Below are 22007 nucleotides of genomic sequence, written 5' to 3' on the forward strand. Positions count from 1 at the left end.
AACCTGCAACAAAGCAATCGGTACGGTTACAATGGAGGAGTTTATAGAAATACGTGATTAAAGTTGTTTGTTGTAGATCCCAATAATAAATTACGTTTTTCCACGAATTTTTCGAAACTGTAAGTGAGAATGTCTGCATTATACATAGAGGGCTATGACCCAGTGAGGCAGTTTTAACGCATGTGATCCGAATTCACCCTCACTGATGTCTGCACAGGCGTTATCCGTGGTACCTGTAACATATTTCCAGAGACCCTGGGCGGCGGCCAATGTTGTACAGTCACCGGCGCTCGTGAGAGGCATGATGAGCCCAGTGTGCGTACACCTGCCGCGGCACGCGCCTGCAGAGGGAGGCTGAAGTAACCCGCCCCAGGTGAAACTCAGCGCTTTCTATACTGTAAGATCGCCTGGCCGAACCCACTCAGCGGCTCTGGAGTGACGTGCCGTCCGGTGCCGGTCCTCGGCTTCTCGGGGAAGCTGTGGGAGGATCTTGGGCGGAGGAACCGTCTGCGCTTCAATGTCAACCTCGGACAGGCGGGACTCAGTCCAGTGTCTGCCTCCGCCGAAAAGAGCCGCCTCCTGGGAGCTGCTGCTGTCATGGGACTGCTCTTTGTGAGAGGTAGGACTGTTACACAACTTTGTACAGGCTGCTCTGCGCGTCGGAATAGTGAGCACGATGCAGACCTACCGTGTCCAGGCTGTTGTCTGTGTGAGGGGTAGGACTAGTGCAGACTGTAAGCATGCCGTATAGTCTGCTGCGTGTGAGGGGTGGCACTGGTGCCCATAGTGCAATCAGTCGGTACAGAGTGTCTGTGTGAAAGGAGTGCCCAATGCTAAGACTGAAAACCTGCTGTGTACTGATGGTTACTTGTGAGAGGTAAGAGCCATGCCTAGAATGCAAACAGGCTCTGTACAGGATGTGTCTTTGGAAGATTCACAGACTTCACAAGTGCTACGCAGGGACTCGTCTGCGAGGGCATAATGAATATGAGATTATTGCCATATTGCTGTCTGTGGGATGGGAGGTAAGGCCAGTGTCCAGACGCTTTGTGCAAACTGATGTAAGTGAGGGGTGCCCAGAATGCAGACAGGCCATGTTCAGACTGCCCTGCGCTGCCTGAGAAGCAGGTTTGGTTACCAGACTTTAAATGAGCTTTGTAGGGGCTGTTCTTTCGGAGAGGTAAGACGCTTTCTCCCAACGCAACCATACTTGGTACAACTGCTCTTTGCAAGTGATAGGAATGGATGTCAAGCGGCAAACTAGCTCTGTGCCCATCGTATGGGAGGGAGGGCGAGTGACCAGCATGCAGACTGGTTTTGAACAAGCAGTTCTGTGTGAGAACTTGGGCTTGGATTGGTGTCGAGACCGCAAACATGATCTGTGCCTACTTTGGGCCTAATGGGCTCTCCCCTCTAAAAACAAAATGCCCTGGCACTGGCACGCACATAGAGCAGTTTGTGCAAAGAGTGTTTGCGGTCTGGGCAATATTCATACCTCTCTCACAGAAAAGCCTTCACAAAGCTAATCAGAAGACTAGGCTCCAATCATGACTCGAACAGTGCAAAGCAGTCTGTACAGAGCCTTTTTGCATTCTTTAACCATAGATTGGTACTGCTGCCCCTCCAATACAAAGATGGGGTTGTATGACAATACAAAGCATGCTTTTACTAAGCACGCTTTTTTAAGCACGCCTTTTCCACGCTTCAGCACTGACCATGCATGCCCTTACCATGCAGATGCCTTTACCACGCATGGTAAGTATAAGGTAACGATATATATATATATATATATATATATATATATATATATATATATATATATATATATATATATATATATATATATATATATATATATATATATATATATATATATATATATATATATATATATATATATATATATATATATATATATATATATATGCTCTGACAGCCAGAATTGCTGTCCAGTCGTGAAACACGCTTTGAACAGACTGTTCAGGTAACACTTGGGCAGAATACAGACTGTTTCACATCCATGTGCAAGGGCCGCTGCAAGGCACTGTGCAATAGTGAGGTGAAGGCAGTCTGCTCAGAGGGTAAACTCACTGCTCCCAGCTAGACATCCTTTTTGTGTAGCACATGTTACAGGCTTGGTGTTTGGTGAACCTGGGGGAAGACTGCTGAATTTCTAGTCAGTTTATTTTACAACCAGCGTTTGAATTGCGCTCACTCCGACCTACTTTGACGCTTTGTTTATTTCCGTGTACATTGTTGTGTCGTCACTACTGTTCAGAAAATACAAATCCGAGCATGTTCCTTAGGCAAACAGTTACTCTCACGCAGTTGACCAAATAGCAGAGTTTACAAGACGGAAATAGAGAGCGGAAAAGGAAGACGCTTTAATCTCACACTGGACTGAAGCGGGAGAGAGGGATTTCACGAAAACCTTCGGCTCTCATTCTAACTCTGTCTTGAAGGCAGTTATGAAGGAGCCGCGACTGTTAATGCCCCCTATGTATCTAAGTACCTGCTGCTGCCGTTTTCTCGTGGTTTCTTGTCTTTCGCCCCGTTGCAATGTACAACGTCGCATTCTATTCCTGCCAATAATACCCTGCTCCCTCCGATTCACCCTAGTACCATGGGCCGACTCACAAAATGAGTTTGGCTGGTGCTATTTCCTATTCTTCTGTGGTAATTTAGGCAATACTTAGTGCAAACTTCTTTTATCACCATATTGTGAAAAAACGTTTGTTGAGTTGGTAACATTTGGTAATAATTTGTATGCATATTCGTTGCATTGCATTTCGTTGTGGTGATGCTGTGTTATTTTGTGCTGTATTAGTTTGTTGCATTTTTGTTCTCTTGTACTATGGTTGTTGTGTTGCGTTGTGTTTTTTTGTATTGATCCCTGATATCATTTTTGCTTTGTCTCATTTGTTTATTTATTTATGACTGTGTTTTATAGAGCGCAAACTTGACCCGTTAGGGTATCAGAACACTTTACAGGCAACATAGCATTGTACAAAAGGCATAGAATCACCAAGTAAAAGAAGAAAAAAAACAGTAGGGGGCAGGATATAGGATACATAGGAGATAGAAAGACATATATTTACAAATTACATATACAGTTACTCAAGATGAGATAAGTATTACATATTACATTTACCATTACTCAAGACACGATTCCTGGTTTCTGTGTGAGGTGACTAGGAAATCTGAGGGGAGGTAATAGACAAACGTGGATCCGGGTCATAGTGGTGGTTGAGGGCAAGTTTAAATGAGGAATTTGCTCATAAGGAAGGTCTTGGCGTTGTGAGAAGTTGGCCTGGCATATGCTGTCCACTATTCTAGTTGATACCTTGTACCAGTCCAAATAACCCTTATTAAGGATAGGTTAAAGACAACCTTTATAGAAAGCTATCCTAGTGGTAGCTGTGGAGAGCAGCCTTCTGGCTAAGTCTTGGAGGAATGTAAAGCAGCTTGTTTTACCAGTCTATAATCTCGTAAATGACCAAATGAAAGGAGAACCACACCAGGTATATATGAAATATATGTACTTATTCCAAACACATCCCACTAGTCTCTTTCTGAGGCTAGAGGCAAAAGTACATAAAGTAAACTTAAAAGCACACAGTACATTAGCACAATATACATTGAGCCCTAGGGGCGTACTAAACCATATATTAAGAAAGTGGTATGAGAATCACGACTTGACTAGACACAAGGCCTAGAGCCTGTAGAAGTGCTGGCGCCACAAGGAATCACTCAAGGTAGTGACACAGGGAACCTACAGGGGACTAACCGTGCAGTGTCTGAACACAGCTGCGGATCACTGTTGCCTTCAATGGGGAAAGTCGTGGTTGGAAATTTAAAGATAAAGGACACTTAGGAGAGGACTTTGAGCAAACCCCTTTAGACTTAAGGGGTTCTAGGGCCAACACCCACGGGAGCACCAGAGCACTCGAGTTACCTCACCCTCAGAAGCCGTGTGCATAGGTGTCTTTTGGTGTGGGAATCGTTGTCGTTTCCAATGGTGATCTGCTGCAAAGTGCTGCTGCCGTTGAAGAGAAAAGTGTCCGGGTGGATTGAATCCTGGATCAGAGATGGGAAGGACCTGAAAGCAGAGGGGATAGATTCTGGGTCACTAGCCAGTGACCAGGAGAATGATAGGCGGATGCCCATCGATGTAGGGTGATTTCTGGTGAAGAAGGTGAAGCTTGACTCTTCAGCCACGAGGACCAGGAGGCGTCGTCAGCGAGGATCTGGAATCAAGCTGTCCCACGAAGGATGTCGAGTGCTGCGGTGTCGGTGCCCAGATTGGACCCAACAAGCCTTGGCAACAGCAACCCACGCAGGAAGTAAAGAAATGCTTCAGTGCAGACCAGCAAGGTATGAGGGACTCACCATGTGGTGGGGAGTAAGGGCACGTCAGGAGCAACCAGGGAAGCCCAAGGAAAATTAGACTTGCCTTCGTAAGGACCGACCAGTCGACGGACCAGGGATTGCGAAGGAGCCTCAAGCAGAAATGCAAGAAGCAAGCTCACAGAACACTCGTGGAGTGTAGACCCACAATCTTCGGTGCAGATTGTGCTCGGGGCTTGGGCTACAAGTGACCCAAAGCATAACTTCAAGAGGCATCGAGAAGTCAATGCACTAGCAAATGTGCATTGTGTCCAGGAGTTCCGGTTCCACATCACTCACAAGGCTGCATGTCTCAGCTTTGCTGGGGCCTTGGGTCAGCCACTGAGAAGTCTGGAAATCCTCTTCCTGGGCTGCAGGTACTTCGGAGTCTGTCAAGAGCTTCGGAGATGCAGACCGTCAAATGCTTCCTTAGTGCCTGCCAAGCAGAGGAGTCACTCCTTGACCCCAAGGGAGATTTCTTCAGTCCTCTAGTCTTTAGTAGACTGTCGAAGTTCCAGAATACAGTTGCAGAGTTTCGTCCATGGATATCTAAAGTCCTGTTGCCAGGGGTTCCTTACTTATACCTAAGAAAGGAGTTGGACTATGGGAGGGTTTTGGAAAGAGGGGTGGCTACACCCATTTTCTTTGTCCAGTTTCACGCCAGAGCAGGGGCTGGTAGCCCCTGCAACCGGTTTGAACTGGGCTATGCACAGGGACACCAAATGTGCCCCCAGTGCAGACTTGAAAACACTCCTGGAGTGCACCCACCCAGCCCTTATCCACTAAGGCCTGTCTGGGAGGTGGTTACTCTTCCTTGTGACAGGAAACCTATTGTCCAGGTCTCCCCTGCCGGAGTTTCATCCAGCAGCAGGAGGCCAGACTCGTGTCTGTGGCAGCAGCATCCATTTTGTGATACCAGGGTTCTTTCAAACTGTTACCAGGCAGACCTGTGTGTACATGTCTCTCACTCTAGAAAAGTGGAATTCTACCCCTACCACCAGGACCGACGAGGGGGGGTAGGATTCCAAAGTGTTTGGCACCAAATGTTTCCGTGCAGCCATCCCAAAGTTAGCATTTACCGCGAGGTTATAATTCCACTTAAGAGTATATGGTCTGGCTGCATCACAGAACAACCTCAGAGAATAGATTCGGAAAGCAGCAGAGAGGTCAAGCTTATGCATGGGCACCTTCTCCCACAAACCAAGCACCCTGCCTTCAGGATTGATAAGGCCTGCCATAGGGGTGACTGATAGGTTTCTATGTGCAGTGATTTAGGGTAGATATTGGTAACCTATATCTTAGTAAGGGGTGCATGCACCACCTTACCCAGGTTGCAGTAGCAGTCCTGTGGTGTCATTTTGGAAGGCTTTGCAGGGGTGGCATAATACATGCTGCAGCCCCTGGTAGGCCTCTGGGGTACCTATGCCCTTAGTACTTAGTGTACCATATACGTGGGACTCACAAGGGTACCCCAGTAACCAAACTGGAGTGTACCTATAGTAATACAATCAATTTAAGAGAGGAAGCAGCTAGGCTCGGGCTTTGAATAGCAGGACCCCAGCCAGAGTAAAGTAAAAAACAGTGAAACTCCAGAAAAAAGTGGGGGTAACCATAGTAAGCAAATCCTACTCTCCTACAGGCATCCTTTTTGGAGCGGGCCAGAGAAGGGATTTTTCTGATGTCAGGTGGGAGAGTTCCATATTCTTGGAGCGCTCCAGAGAAAGCCCGATTATACGTTTTTTCCCCGAAAGTGTTCAGGTTGGAGCAAGAGGTCTCTGGCAGCCTGGGAATTTTTGATTCCTCCCGAAATCACAAGTTTCCGTGCAAGATATGCAGGGGAGTTTGAGTATAAAGCATTGTGTGTGATGCATGCTAGCTTAAGCTGTATTCTTGCCTCAAAGGGAAGCCAAATATGGCCGAATTTCCTTGTCCCGGTAAGTAGTCTGGCTGCTGCATTGAGGTAGGCTTTTAAAGGTGCCAGGCAGATCTTGGGTAAACCTGAGAGGGTGGAGCAGCCATATTCCAGTCTAGAGATGACGAGTGCTGGGAAATCTATTTTCAAGTCAGGAGCACCAAGGAATGGTTTCAGTTTCCTAAGGTAGCTCAGTTGGAATCTGGCTGATTTGGTCACCGAATTGATTTGGTCCTGCATGTTCAGATTGCTATCAAGGGTAATTCCCAGGGATTTGGCAGAGTCCATGATGGTTGGTGGGCAATTTAAGGCTGTGATAGCATTAATCCATATTTGGATCTTGTGGTTGGTGTTAGGAGGGGAAATTAGGAGAAATTCAGTTTTCTTAGCATTGAGTTTGAGATGATTGGAGGCGAGCCAGTGGACAGTGAGTTTCAGGGCTTTGTTCAGGGAGAGAATCTCTTCGAGAGATGATGTTTTGATGTAGATCTGAGTGTCATCAGCATACATGTGGAAGGAGATATTTGCAGTGTGAAGCACTTTGGCAAGCTGTTTTATGTAAAGGTTGAAGAGGGTGGGGGACAGGGTTGAACCTTGAGGGACTCAAACCGTGACCGGGGAGGGTGCAGATAGGTTGCCAGTGATTAGGAATCGCTGTGATCAGTTTAGGAGGAAGGACCTAAACCATTCTAGTTTGAATAGAAAGTAAGGACACCCTGCCTCGGGATATAAAGGCCCCAGCTAGAGGGTCCAACAGATATATGTGAAGGGGTGATTAACCTAGGAGCTGACACTACACATAACAATCACATGGTCAAACCAAATAGACTCTACAGTTCATGTTAGAAATATATATATTTTTATTTTTTTAGGATGGCAAGGATATAAACATTAAATATAATTTTCGTATCACAAATACATTTAGATCATAAATAAAACATACATAGATATGGGGGCAGCAACAAAAGGGAAGATAGTCCTACCCAGTACCGGCCACACTTCACACACACTGTCTCACTCACTTCAATCTCTTCCCACTCTATCTCATCTTATACCATTCAACATTCATTCTACCATTCATTCTTCTGATCCTGGCGAGTACAACACATAGGTGGTTAATGTGTTGTATGGATCGGGATGTTGGTCCAGGTAGATGATTTTAACTACGGGTCCTGATGTAGTTAGGACAATAACCGTATTCCTGGAGACACAAGCCGACGTGCGTTTCGGTGACAGGCCAGTCCATGAAAATCAGTAACAGTGGTGCCCCTGTATAACACGCTGCCATCAGATGCCTGTTATCTCTTAATAACAGGCATAATATCAGCACTGATATCATAATATCAGTGCTGTGCCCAGGTGTAAATCTGGATTAGAAGTCGTCGAGTAGGTGGAAGTTGTTGATGTGTTGACTTAGGTGCTGTTGCACACACTTCGCCATCACTTTGGCAAGGAGGGGGATGTTGGAGATGGGTCCGACATTGTCAGGGGAAGCTGGATCCAGCAGTGGCTTTTTCAAAATCGGGAGGACTTGGACGGGTTTTAGATAGTTAGGAATCGATCCCTGCCAGAGAGGGACATTAATTATTGCAGTCCAGCTAAGAATAAAGGATTGGGCGACGGCAGCTAGACAGTTGGAAAGGAACGGGTCATTAAAATGGTTATTCAGTTTTAAGGAAGAGAGGATTTTAGAGACGGAGTCTTCGTCATAGACTTTGAAGTCGGCCCAGTGAGCTAGATTTTTAGGTGGAGCCTGTGGGGGCTTCACAGCAGGAGGAGGCAGGTCAGAAAGGGGTTGAGAGTATGTGGCAGAGCTGAGTTTGATTCCTAGGGTTTTGATTTTGTCAGCGAAGAAAGAGGAGAATTCCTCGGAGGTTATAGGAGTATTGGGGGTTTCTTTCGATGTTTAGGCCAGTTTATTAGATTGGTGTTTGACCAGTTAAAAGAGCTTGTAGGGTCTGTTCTTGGCCTTCTCTAGTTCAGTTCTGAAAAATTCTTTTTTGAATTGAAGATGTTCCTGTTATAGACATTTCTGGCCTGGCAGAGAAGCTTTAAGCGTGAGGCGGAGGGGTGCTGCCTCCAGGTTCTTTCAGATTGCCGGAGGGATCTCCTCTCATTGTTGAGGGATCCTGTGAACCAGGGGTTTCTGTCTTTGATTTAGGCTCTTTTCAGTTTTAGTGGGGCTAGATCATCCAGGATGTTCGATATAGTCGCAGAGTAGTGATCGTTGAGGCCACTGACGGTTGCGATATTGCTTAGGGTTATGTTATAGTGTGTTCTTTTGTGCTCTGTGATTAGAATCAACACCAGTTCCTGATATATTTCAGCCAAAAGCAGCATATTCATGTAAAGTCAGTGGCCGCAGTGGGAGGGGTGTGAGGAGGCAGGGGGCTGGTGGGATTTGAGGGGCATGACTTCCTCATACTTTTTAATTTTTGAAAAACATTTGCCCTATGAATTGTTAAAAAAAACTGGTTTTGGACGTTTAATTCTGACTGTTGAAATGCTTCTGCTGAAGTGTAAGGTAAGGAGTCTCCTGAGCTGTGAATCCCAGGGACGAGCAGAATAGCTAAACAAGCCTTCTTGCCAGGGTGTCTGCTTCCCTGAAAGAAATGAAAATGTGCACCGCTGGTCAATCTGGCAATGTAAAGGGTGTCTGGAAGCGGTATTGGCTTTAATTGATGGAATCACTTTAAGCTTCCTGATGACACAGACGTATTCTTTTTGAGAGGTATTGTAAGGGAGCTACCTACTAAGCTGTGAAGTATGTGCTTTTAAAAGACAGTTATAAAGAAAAGTTCACTACGTGCAGTCTGGGTATTACTAAAATCTATATTTTGGAAGCACGTTTTTAAAACCTGAAACAATTTTGCACACTTTGTAGAAGTCTATGTTATACTGTGTCGATCTTAAACTGTGTGTAATGGAAATAGTTACTTAAATATTCACAGTGCTTTCTGTCACAGACTGGGGCCTTGTAGCATGAAACATACACAAGTCTCTGTTCTCCACTGTTCCAACCAGGTTTAAATTCTGTGACTCTCTGCTGCAACTCATTAACTAATATAGTTGTCATAACGTACAATACAGCATTTCACACTGATTGACATATTATTGACATTTAATTTTCATTTGAGCTGTGCTTTATTTTATATGTAGTTACCTGAAGGTGAAAGACCGAAAAAAGTACTATAATATTTTGTTTTTTTAGCTTTGCTTTTGACCACACTTACATGCTCACTCACCCCACCTCATTGCACACAGGATCACAGTTCCCATACTTTTTTTAAAAGCCCGATAGGCAACCATTTACAATTATTTCGGGTGACGTAATACCCCTGATGCAACCCTTTAACTGTTTAAGACACACAACAACCTCAACTGTGATGGAGATCATGTCTTACAGCACTCCCAAGGTGATATTTGACGCTTCTGAGGTTAATTGCCTGGCGGTCTTGTTGATCTGAAGGAAAGTGTAATGCAGCTAATTTATATACAAGATCAAATGCTACTAGCCTCAAAATGCCCCTCAGTACAAATGCAGTTGAACGCCATGCCAGCCTTCCCTTTTCACTATGTCGCACGCATGTGGAAGTCAATTATTAATTTAGTGTAACTGCCACCGCTTTTGAGGTGCGAGGAAATTAATTATTCAATATAAACATGTAGTTAACTTTCAAGGAAGTATTTTAGCAGATGCATTTAGATTAGGTTAAATCAGCTCTAACAGTTGTTCCATTTCCTCCTGTCAAAAAGTATCTGGCTTTTCACACCTATGTGCACACTGTCTGCACTTTTAGTCACTTGTCTTCCGGATGCAAAGTAGACAAGAAATAGAAAAAATGCAAACTTCCTTAACTTGTCACAGCAACGGGGGAAAATGCGGTGTTTGCTTTTAGGTAGTGGAACGGGAACAGTTTTCGGAGTGGGGTGCTGGTCACAGATGTCAACTTTATAAAGATAGAGGTTGTAACAATACAAATGCTTCTTTGAGAGCGCATTTACCAAAGCGACCACCATTTTAGTGTGAGGGTTGGAAAAGTGGGGCACCCACAGATTAATTGGCGCATCTTGGCGGTTGATTTAAGAAATATGCTTTAAAAAACATAGAATGCTACGATATAGGCATTTATCGGTAGCCCATTATGAATAGAAGCTTGACAAAGAAAGCAGCTTTTGCAGTTAATGAGCGAGAGTCACCCCTTGGAATTTCAAATCTGTTTTAACATCAAGTGCTGGGCTTCCAGCCTCTTAATCTTCTGGTTTCCTCTGCTAGAGGTAAGGGCGACCCCTTCCAGCAACCATGATGTTGCTGGTGCAAGACACACCTGAGTACTGCCTTCCAGAAGGCGCTACAAAGGGACAAAAACAGGACTGACAGCAAAAACCTTGAGATCAGGGGAGGGTTGAAGCCTAAATACTGGATGTTCGAAGAAGAGCTGTGCAAAAGATGGAGGCAAGAGGATGTTGGAGATTCCTAGAGGACATCCTAGAGTCAGAAAAGGAAGAAATAAACGTAGGACAAAAATTGGACCAGGTTGTGAAAAACCAATGAAAAAATAAACTTCGGAATTGGTTACAGCACAAGGAAGCGTTTTTTATCTACTCCTTATATAGTGGTGAGGTATGTCATAATCCAAGTTCACTATCCATTTGGGCTAAGGTACATAGGAAATGGAAAATGAAGGCTGCCATCTGGGATTGTGAAGGTACATTTAACATTTGGTCCAAAGCATGCTAAGCTGATTTGTTTTGAAGTCAAACCTGGAGAACTGTGGTGCCTCAATACAAAATGTAAAACGCTGCAAGCCTTCCAACTCCAGAAAGATAGACTCTATCCACCTGTAGGTGGAATCATTCTCTTCCATTTGCCACTGGAGTTTTTGCCCATGTAAATATTAGGCCTGGGTGAATTTTAAATATACGCTAGAGAATTGTGCAATCCTCGGATTTCAATTTATGTAAAATTGCTTAGAATTTGACATTACACTATTTAGCATAATGTTTGCCTTGGCACGCAAAAAATATTGTTAAGTGACAAATTTTGCTCAAACCAATTTGCTTCCAGTATGTTTCAAGACAGTTTTACAGAAAGTTTTCGCTCAATCGAAAAAAGTAATACAAGTAGACCACAGTTCACGCTAAAAACATAACTTCAATACATTTCAAGACAAGTTTGAAAAATGATGAGAATAAAACCATCCTCAGTAAATATGTGAAAAGGGTAAAGTTGTGTCAGCACTACTCAATGATTGTGTATCATGGCTGTTTAGGTATAGGCGCATTTCTGTTTATTAATGCACTAATGTTGAACTTGAACATTTGATCAATTCAAACACAAGTATAGAATGAATTAATCTTGTTTGTTACTTTTGGGAATGTCTTTTTTGCTTTGTATGTTTATTGTTCACTTGCTTTTGTATTGTTTTAGTCTTAATATGGTATGTGAGTTCTGTTATTTGCACTGTTACACTTTATGTTTTGTATGTAAATATTTATTCATAGTGTTGTTTTGGGTGCTCCCCAATAAATATATGAAAATATTGAGGCACATGTTCCTGTTTTTATGTATAATGAATATTCATGTTTAAAAGAAAAAAAGATTTATTAAATATATTTGTATATTTCGTATAAATAAACTTTTAAAACTATTGGTCTGGCACAGAATAGTTCATATCATAGACAGACTGCAATTCACTAAATGATATTGTTTTGGAGAAGTCTTGGTGTTGTATACCTTGTTATTTCCTTGCTTCCTTCTCCAAAGCCATCCAGAACAGATAGGGACCCTCTTCGTTTTTTTTTTTTTGTTTAATATTTTTTATTAGCAACTCAAGAAATAAAGACAGATTACAGTTTTAGCACAACAAGACATACGTACCAATATAGGAGAAATAAACAGTATAGCAGAAATGGAAATAATTTCATGACTAATCAATATTCTACAAATTATAACATAACATAGAACAAAGTAGAAGAAGAAAAAAAGACCATGAAACATTGCGGGATCATGTCTGATAATCAATTGGAGGGTATTTTCCTAATTATACAATATTAGTATGATAACTCAGCAGTATTAATATAAAAGTACCCCGAATTTGATCACATTTTATTAAAGATCGGATACCTCTTGGCTTTGCCTTAGCATACTGCATAGAGTAAATATCATTGACCAATGAGCACCGTTCCATAATGTGAGGAGGCTTCGGGGAAATCCAGGCTCGGGCAATTTAATTTAGCAGATGACAATAGAATAGTTACCAAAGCTTGTTGTGGTATAGTGACGTAATGGATATCTAATAATACTGTTAATGCAGAAAGTAGGGGCGGTTTAATCCATTTTAATTTTAATATCTTGCCCAAAGCTGACCAAAACTCAGTCAGGGCCGGGCATGAGAACAACATATACTCCAAATTTGCTGCAACTAGATTGCATTTAGGGCATTTGGTGCGATCGCTAAAAGAAGCATTTGTGGACCATTTAGAGATCCTTTCAGATGTATGATATAACATACATGTTGTTCTAAATTGCTGCAGTCTTAGACTTGATGATTGGACAGCATTATTGATATTACACAGGGAAGCAGCAATCTTGTTCGGAGTTATGTTATCATACTCCATTTCTCCGCCAATTTAGGACAATCACTGATTCTATAGGTATTAAAACATTTATAGGCTTCACTGATTAAGGATTTGTTCTTAACTGAGTAAAGGTAATTCCATATATCAGAATCCAGGAATTCTCGTATTTTCATCTTACGTACCAAAAAATCTTGTATTTGCATATATTTGAATCTCATTGAGTCTATCTGATTGTGTATATTTTTGAGTATCTCGAAATCCCAGAAACCGTGGATTCCATATAGATCCCCTAAGGTTTCAATACCATATGAAGCCCATATATTTGCTATGCTATCATTAAAAATCCCAGGGAGCCCCGGATTACCCCATAGCACCAATTTAGGATGAAAGAAAGAAGTTTTACAGAATGCCAAAATATTAAACCAAATCTTAACTGTATCCCTAGCGGTCTTAAATTTCACCCTTTTATGATAATTGGGGTCATTGATTCTTAACAGAAACATATTTGCCTCAGAGTTTAATATAAATGTGTGAAAATAAAATTGATTTTCCGTATTAAGTAAGCTGCGTAGGCGGCCGAGAAAAGTTTACCAAAAATATAACTTAAAATCAGGAAAAGTGAGCCCTCCATTTTCTAGAGAACCCTTAAGTAATACGATAGACCTACAAGCTTTACCGTAGCCCCAAATAAAGCTACTTAGTATCCCATCAAGTTTTTAAAAAAAAAGCTTGTTAAGTAATAACGGAATAGACCGAAAAAAATAAAGAAATTTGGGCAGTACCTTCATTTTAATCAAATTGATCCTGCCAATGATGTTTAAGGGGAGCTTATGCCATTTTTTTAGTAACTGAGCAGTGGATTTTAATAAAGTATCATAGTTAATTGTAATCACCTCATTAATTTTGGATGAGATTTTAACACCCAAATAAGTAGCTGTGTTACAAATTTCAGTTATCGGTACCACAGATTTATAGTTCATAACTATTTGTGTCTTATTTATGTTTAATTCATATCCAGACACCGAGCCAAATCTGCGTGCCTCAATAGTTATCCCTTGTAATGCCTCCGCCACATCTGTTGAATAAATGGCTATATCATCAGCGTATGCTGTGATTTTCAAGGATTGAGGGCCAGATCTAAAGGGAGTTATTTGGGGTGTACCTGTAAAGCATAAAGAAAAGGTTCCATTGAAAGTGCGAACAGCAAGGGGGACAATGGGCACCCCTGCCGTGTACCCCGGGATATAGAAAAGGTGAAAGACATCAAACCTGCATAGCTAACTTTAGCTATAGCATTATGATATAGAGCTTGGATCCATCTTACAAATTGGCCATTAAAACCGAGAGTAGCCATCACCGACCAGAGATAATCCCATCCCACTCGGTTAAAAGCTTTTTCAGCGTTCAGCATTATCATACCGAGTGGGGTGGAGTCTGTCTCTGCCACTTCAAAGGCAGTTATGGCCATGTTAATATGGGCAGTGGTGTCGCTGCCAGTGACGGACCCATTTTGTTGTGGGTTAACTATTCTTGGAATAAATGGAGCCTATCGAATGGCTAAGATTTTAGCAAATAACTTAGCATCGGTATTTATGAGTGAGATGGGTCTATAAGACCCACACTCATCGGCCGGTTTGCCTTTTTTCAAGACAAAATACAATTTTAGCCATATTCCACAAGTCCAGGGCATTCCCAGTATCACCAATCGAGCTAATTACCAGATGAAAAAGAGGTAATAGCTTATCAATGCAGATTTTATATACCTCTAATGGTAGAGCACCTTCACCTGCGGCTTTTCCTGATGGCAGGAAAGAAATGGCTTGACTGATTTCTAGCAAATTAATCTGGTCTGACATTTGATCTAACCCAGGCATATCTCTATTTTCTATAATGTTACTGTCCAGATAGTCTTATATTCTAACTAGGTTAGGGCAATTTTCTGGAGTATAAAGAGTACTGTAAAATTCCACAAATTGTTCCAATATTTGTGCCGGCTGATCGTAAATAATGTTATTTGCCCCTTTTGGGCTTTTAATACATGTGCTTTCTTTAGAATCAGCTACTTTGTAGGCGAGAATTTTCCCAATTTTGTCTCCACTCTCGTACTGAGAAACTCTAAATTTGTGTAAATTAACACTGCTCTTTTCCCTTAATACTGTATTCATAGTTGATTTTAAATTCACCAGTTTTAAACCCAATTCCACCGCATTAGGAGAGCCTGAATGTAGGGTTTCAGCTAATAATTGTTCTTGCAATAAAATTTTGGTTATCATTTCTCTATTGACTTTACGATGCTCGGAATTCTGTTGATAGATAAATTGTAGGGTAAACCCCCGTATGCTAGCTTTACATGCGTCCCACACGATGGTACAAGCACTGGAGTTAAGATTAATCTTAATAAACTCTATAAGATGTAGTTTGAGTTGAGAAAAAAACTCTTTATCTGAGAGTAAGTACCTGGGAAAAGAAAATATCCGAGGACCTTGACTGATTTGTGGGGTATTAAATGTAAGCAAAATAGGATTGTGGTCTGAGGTGACCTGTGGGCATATTTCAATCAAACTAGTATTCAGAATGTTATTTGTAGCCCAGGCCATATCGATACAGGAGCAGAGTTTATGTGGCGCAGAATAATAGGTATATCCCGCAGTATTAGGAAAAATACTATGCCAAATATCCCTAATGTTATGAAGGCGACCAATTTCTAATATAGCAGCGCGTGATTTGCGCATACGCTGAAAAGCACCGGGCCTAGTAGTGTCTTGTGCATAGTCCATTATACAGTTAAAATCTCCCATAATAAGGAGTTCCCCTTCCCAACCCAAGAGCTCTGTATTTAATTGATCAAAAACAACGGAATAGTCTAAATTTGGCCCATAAACCACACAGAACACATATTTACAGTTTGCAATAGACATTTGTACGATAGCCCATCTTCCACTTTTATCTACTGCGGTTTTAAGAATTTATGTTCTAAGTCTTCTATCTTTAAGAATGGCAACATCCCTAATTGAAACATTCAGAGCAGAGCAAATAATAACATCATAACCAAGCTGCCCCAAAAATGTCTTATCTTTATAAGCAGTATGTGTCTCTGATAAAAAAATTAGGGTTATACATTTTTAGCTCTTCTTGAACAAGTCGTCTTTTATTTTTACTGTTAAGGCCTGCGACGTTCCATGCCAAACATCTTAGCCGAGACATTCAAAAAAAGAAAAAAGAAGTAATCTTTCCATACTGCTCTAAAGAACAAATAGTTATCTCCTTTATATTTATTCAGACTAATCTCTTTCTCATGTTGCTCTTATCAAACATTTTACCATCCTTACAAACCACCCTCCCAAAAAAAATAAAACCTGGCGGACCCTTCCCCCTCTCCCCCTTCTCCTTATCCACACCAAGGGGGAACAACCCTCTCTGTTCTGCTGCCGCTGGATGGGCAGCCATAGAGAGGGGCAGCCTGAGGCTCAACCTACAGCCTTGCATGAAAAAAGAGAGAAAGAAGAGAGAAAAGAGAGAAAGACTATAGTGAAGTGTTAGAACCGGCTGTCTCTAGTTGGCAGAGGTATACACTTCTGACAAATAGGGACACACCTTTTCTAGTCAGGGCAAGGGGATCACACACTTAGATAACCCCTGCTCACCCCCTTGGTAGCTTGGCAAAGCAGACATGCTTATCTCAGAGGCTGTGTGTTAAGCATTTATGACCACATACAGTAATAAAGTGAATACACTACAAATGGACACGACACAGTAGTATTATAAAAATAAGGATTTTTATATAAGGCTTAGCACAAGACCAAATAACGACAAAAATGTACACAATCTTAACAAATACTCTTGGAAGGGAAAAATAGTTCAAAGGTAGTTTCTTCTTTAGCACAAAGTCTTTCGTAACAAAGCAAATCTTCTTCTTGGCAACACAGTTCTTAGCAACGAGGTAACTCACACGGGAGCTACACGACATCGAGGCACAGTTAATCTAAAGGTTCGGCGTCGACCGCGAGGAGCGCTACGTCGAGCCCGGAGTCACACGGACCCCCCACAACACAGTACCTTGGAAAATGAAGCACACGATGATCAGCGGCGTCGAGCAATCCGGCGTCGCGTCTTCGGTGTCGATCAGGCCTCAGCAGGCGTCGTTGTCGATGATGCGGTTGCAAAGAGTGAGCAGCGCTCACGGCGTCGAGAGGGCACGCAGTCGATGCGATCAGCAGCGGTGCAGACACGAGGTCCCTTGGAGCTGGAGACGAACTCACTACTCACTGGCGTTGCTGCTGGCGTCGATCAGGCCCGGCGGCCGGCGTCGAGGAAGCGGGACACTTGAGCCGTCACTCACGGTGTCGAGCTGGATTCGGCGACGTCCGTCGGCGTCGAGATTGCTGGTTCTTCCAGAGGTGCTGGATTCACAGGTTCCAGCAAATAGCACTTTAAGCAGATGAAGTCCTTTAGTCCTGTGACTTCAGCAGGAGACTGGCACTCTTCCAGTCCTTGGAGATATTCTTAGCAAGCGTGAGAGTACACACACAGTTCCTCTCTCCTGGTTCCTTGGCAAAAATAAAGAAGCACTGCAGGATTACCCCCAGAAAACAGCACACTGGCAGAAGGGGTAGGCAAGTCCTTAGATCAGCAGGCCTCTTGTCCTTGGTTACAGGGTTCCTTGTCAGAAGTGATCTAAAGTCTTGGTTCAGGGGTCCTTCTCTTATACCCCTTTTCGGCTTTGATCCCTTTGTCCATGCAGGGGAATTTCCCAACATCCTGGGTCTGTTGTGGGCGGAGCCAGGCAGAAGCACCTGGCTTATTCACTGAGCAGGGCTGGGTCCTCAGACGCCCAGCAGGAGGTGGATCCAGCATTGTCACGGCCAGGAGAAGAGCTATCTGCCTCCTGGCAGGAGGTGGGGCTAGGATCGTCCATGGCAGGCACAGAGCCATCAGCCGCTTGGCAGGAGGTGGAGCCAACATTGTATCAGGCAGGGCAGGCTATCAGCAACTACTCTCCCCCTACTCTCAACGCAAATGTCCCACTCATCCCCCACTGACTCATCCAGACCTGTGGAGCCACCCAGCTCCTGTCACACACACGCAAGACCAGCAGAAACCAGAAACGGTTAGACAAGAATATAGACACTTTCTAAAAGTGCTAGTTTCAAACTCAGAGTCCAAAGACCATCCACACCAACGGATGCGTAATTAAACCCCGAGTTCAGGGATACCAAACTCGACATTGCACCATGCTCCCCGAGCCAGCTAGGATCATAGCATTAATAATCCCGGCGGCCCATTCTAACTAACGGAGAGCAGGTTACCTCGCAATAGTGAAGAACGAAGTTGGCTGTTGTTCACTATTAGGACATGCCAACTTGGTCAGGCATGTCCTACCTTATACTTACAACGCACCCTGCCCGTGGGCCTACCATAGGGGTGACTAACATGAAGTTAAGGGAAGGTTGGCAAGTAGGTATACTCGCGCAGCCCGCGTGACAGTACCAGACTGCACGTAGGTCTCGCAATGACCGACCCGTAGACATTCTTTTACGAGGCCGCTCTTGTGGGTGGCACAACACGTGCTGCAAGCCCACGAGCGGCATTTGTATTTACAAGCCCCGGCACTCCTGGTGCACTAGACTAGGGACTGACAGTAAACCAAATAAGCCAAACATGGATACAATCGATACATCAATTTAACATAGGGAGCAGTTGTGCTGTGGCACCGATCAGCAGTGGCACAGCGCCCAAAGCATATACCAGCAAAACATCGTAAAACAGTGGAGGCAAACAGAAAAAATGGAGGAGAGACTCAAGCCAATGATGTCAGGTCTAACACGTGTCCCCTCCAGCTGAAATGTGGGGAGAACTACCCTTGACCTAGGGAGTCCTCATCACTAAGGCGGAAAAATCTGGACAGACCATCAGCATTGGCGTGATCTCTACCAGGGCGGTGTTCCACCGTGAAGTCCATCCCCTGTAGGGAAGTGGACCACCTCAACAGTTTTGGATTCTCACCCCTCATTTGCATCAACCATCTGAGGGGCCTGTGGTCTGTCTGAACCCGGAAGTGAGTCCCAAACAGGTAGGGTCTTAGCTTCTTCAGCGCCCAGACCACAGCAAATGCTTCTCTCTCTATCGCACTCCACCTCGTTTCCCTGGGAAGTAACCTCCGACTGATGAAGGCTACAGGCAAGTCTCGGCCCTCTTCATTCACCTGAGCCAGAACAGCCCCCACGCCATGCTCTGAAGCGTCCGTCTGGACAATACATTCTTTCGAGAAGTCGGGTGCCTGGAGTATAGGTTCTGTGCACATTGCAGCTTTCAGGGTGTCAAAGGCCGTTTGACAGGCTTCAGTCCAGATCACATTTCGTGGCTGCTTCCTGGAAGTCAGCGAAGTCAAGGGGTGCACAATGTTACCGTAATCCTTGACAAACCTCCTGTAATAACCCGTGAGTCCCAAGAAGGCTCTCACCTGAGTTTGGGTTTTGGGCGGCGCCCAAGCCAGGATGGTATCAATCTTGGGTTGCAGGGGGGCCACCTTGCCGCTCCCTACTTGGTGCCCCAAGTACACCACAGAACCCTGCCCAATCTGGCACTTACTGGCTTTGATTGTTAGGCCTGCTCCGCGCAGGGCCAACAACACTTCCTGGAGGTGGTCCAAGTGTTCCTCCCAGCTGGAGCTGAACACTGCGATGTCGTCCAGGTAGGCGGCACTGAAATCCTCCAGTCCAGCCAAGACCTGGTTGACCAACCTCTGGAAGGTGGCAGGGGCATTCTTCATCCCAAAGGGCATTACCCGGAACTGGTATAGCCCATCTGGTGTGGAGAATGCGGACCTCTCCTTTGCCCCATCAGTCAAGGCGATCTGCCAGTACCCAGACGTTAGATCAAACGTACTAAGGTACCGGGCAGCCCCCAACCGATCGACGAGCTCATCAGCTCTGGGGATGGGGTGCGCGTCGGTCTTCGTGACCGAATTGAGTCCTCGGTAATCCACACAGAACCGAAGTTCTGGTGAAGCACCAGGCGCTGCAGCCTTCGGGACCAAGACCACTGGGCTGGCCCAAGGACTGCTAGGGGACTCAACCACCCCTAACGCAACCATTTTGGAGACCTCCTCCTTAATGTATGCTCGAACCTTGTCAGTCACCCTGTAAGCCTTGTGCTTCACAGGAGGGCTGTCTCCGGTGTCAACGTCATGGACACACCAATGAGTGACACCCGGAACCAAGGAAAACATATCCGGGAATTGTCCCAGCAGGTGGCGACAATCCTGTTCCTGCTCAAGGGTCAGTGTGTCAGAGAGGACCACACCCTCCACTGACCCGTCTTGCTCTTTAGCACACAGGAGGTCAGGAAGAGGCTCACTCTCCTCCTCCATTCCAGCACCTGTAGCTAGGAGCATGCCCACTTCGGACCTTTCTAAGTGGGGCTTTAAACGGTTGACATGCAGGACCCGCAAGGGGTTCCTGGGAGATTTCAAGTCCACCAAGTAGGTGACATCGCTCTTCTTCTCCACAACCTTAAACGGTCCAGTCCACCTGCCCTTGAGCGCACAAGGTTCCACAGGGAACATGACCCACACTTCTTGACCAGGCTGAAGCTCTACCAGAGTGGCATTCCGGTCGTACCAACGCTTCATCTCCTCCTGACTGGCCTCCAGATTTGCCTGAGCAAGTTCTCTGAAGCGCCGAGTCTGGTTCCTAAAGGCCAGCATGTAACTGTATACATCCTGGGGAGGTTTCCTGGGAGATTGCTCCCAGCCTTCTTTGACCAGACTCAAAGGCCCTCTTACCGGGTGACCATACAAAAGCTCAAAGGGGCTGAACCCTAGAGACTTCTGCGGCACCTCTCGGTAAGCAAACAACAGGCATGGCAAGAGGACGTCCCATTTCCGCCTCATTGGTTCTTCAAGACCCATGATCATGCCTTTAAGGGTCCGGTTGAATCTCTCAACCAGCCCATTTCCTTGAGGGTGGTAAGGAGTGGTGAACTTGTAGGTTACCCCACACTCCTTCCACAGAGACTTCATATAGTTCGAAATGAAGTTGGTGCCCCGGTCGGACACCACCTCTCTGGGGAACCCCATCCGGGAGAAAACACCCATCAGTGCCCGTCCCACCACGGGGGCCGTCACTGTTCGGAGAGGGAGGGCTTCCGGGTACCGTGTGGCATGGTCCACCAAGACCAGAATGAACCTGTTGCCCAGGGCTGTCTTGGGGTCCAGGGGCCCAACTATGTCAATACCCACCCGGTCAAAGGGGGTACTGACCACTGGAAATGGTTGGAGGGGAGCCTTCTGCTTCCTTCCGCTTTTCCCACTTGTCTGGCAAGTGTGACACGTCTTACAATGGATGTCTACATCCCTTCGCATCTGAGGCCAATAAAAATGAGTGACAAGCCTGTCATAGGTCTTGTCTTGCCCCAGATGTCCAGCTAAAGGAACGTCATGAGCCAAACCCAGTAGGAAGGCTCTAAAGCGCTGGGGTACCACCAGCACACGGGCTGACCCAGGCTCAGCAGCCTTAGGCTCGCTATACAGGAGGTCGTTCTCCCAGTACACAAAATGTGACCCTGACTGATCACCTGAGGATTGGGCTGAGGCCTGCTGCCTCATACCCACAAGAGAAGGGCATACCTTCTGTTCGGCACAGAATTCCTGCCTGGAAGGACCATCATCCTGCTGCCAATGGGTCAGCTCGGGCAGGTCTCCCAGTTCGGCAATTTGTTCCCCTGTGGGCTCCAGGGCATCCCCCTCAGGGTCTACCTCCTCCTGGACCACGGGAACTACGGGGGCCGGTTTCCCGCGCCTCCTGCCTCTTCTCTTCACAGCTGGGTCCTGGGCCGTACTTTCAGGCTCCGGGACCCCATCGACACCCTTACTCGCTGTCATCGATCGAGTGGTTGCACACACCCACTCTGGCATGCCCAACATTCTCAAATGTGCCTCCCTCTCCACCTTAGCCCAAGGGGAGTCTTCTAAATCATTGCCCAGGAGACAATCAACAGGCATGGCGGGCCTCACAGCAACTTGAAGAGTACCTGAAACTCCCCCCCATTCAAAGGAAACCTGAGCTACCTCACACTCCTTCTGGGAGTTGTCGGCAGCTATCACAGGGTAGAATGCGTGGGGAACCAC

The 22007-nt window shown here is 45.0% G+C and overlaps 1 protein-coding gene across 1 annotated transcript in view; it reads left to right on the forward strand.

The window, feature by feature from the left end:
• Positions 1 to 312: 312 nt before the first annotated feature.
• The window catches only part of LOC147733753 (protein unc-13 homolog B-like), a 1057263-nt gene continuing 1035568 nt past the window's right edge, over positions 313 to 22007 (forward strand). The window contains exon 1 of the mRNA XM_086958318.1: positions 313 to 619. Coding sequence (XP_086814444.1) covers positions 598 to 619 — 22 coding nt within the window. The 5' untranslated portion in view covers positions 313 to 597. The remainder of the gene's footprint in view (positions 620 to 22007) is intronic.

Source organism: Lissotriton vulgaris, chromosome 2_1 (genome assembly GCF_964263255.1).
Source record: "Lissotriton vulgaris chromosome 2_1, aLisVul1.2, whole genome shotgun sequence".
Taxonomy (NCBI): Eukaryota; Metazoa; Chordata; class Amphibia; order Caudata; family Salamandridae; genus Lissotriton; species Lissotriton vulgaris.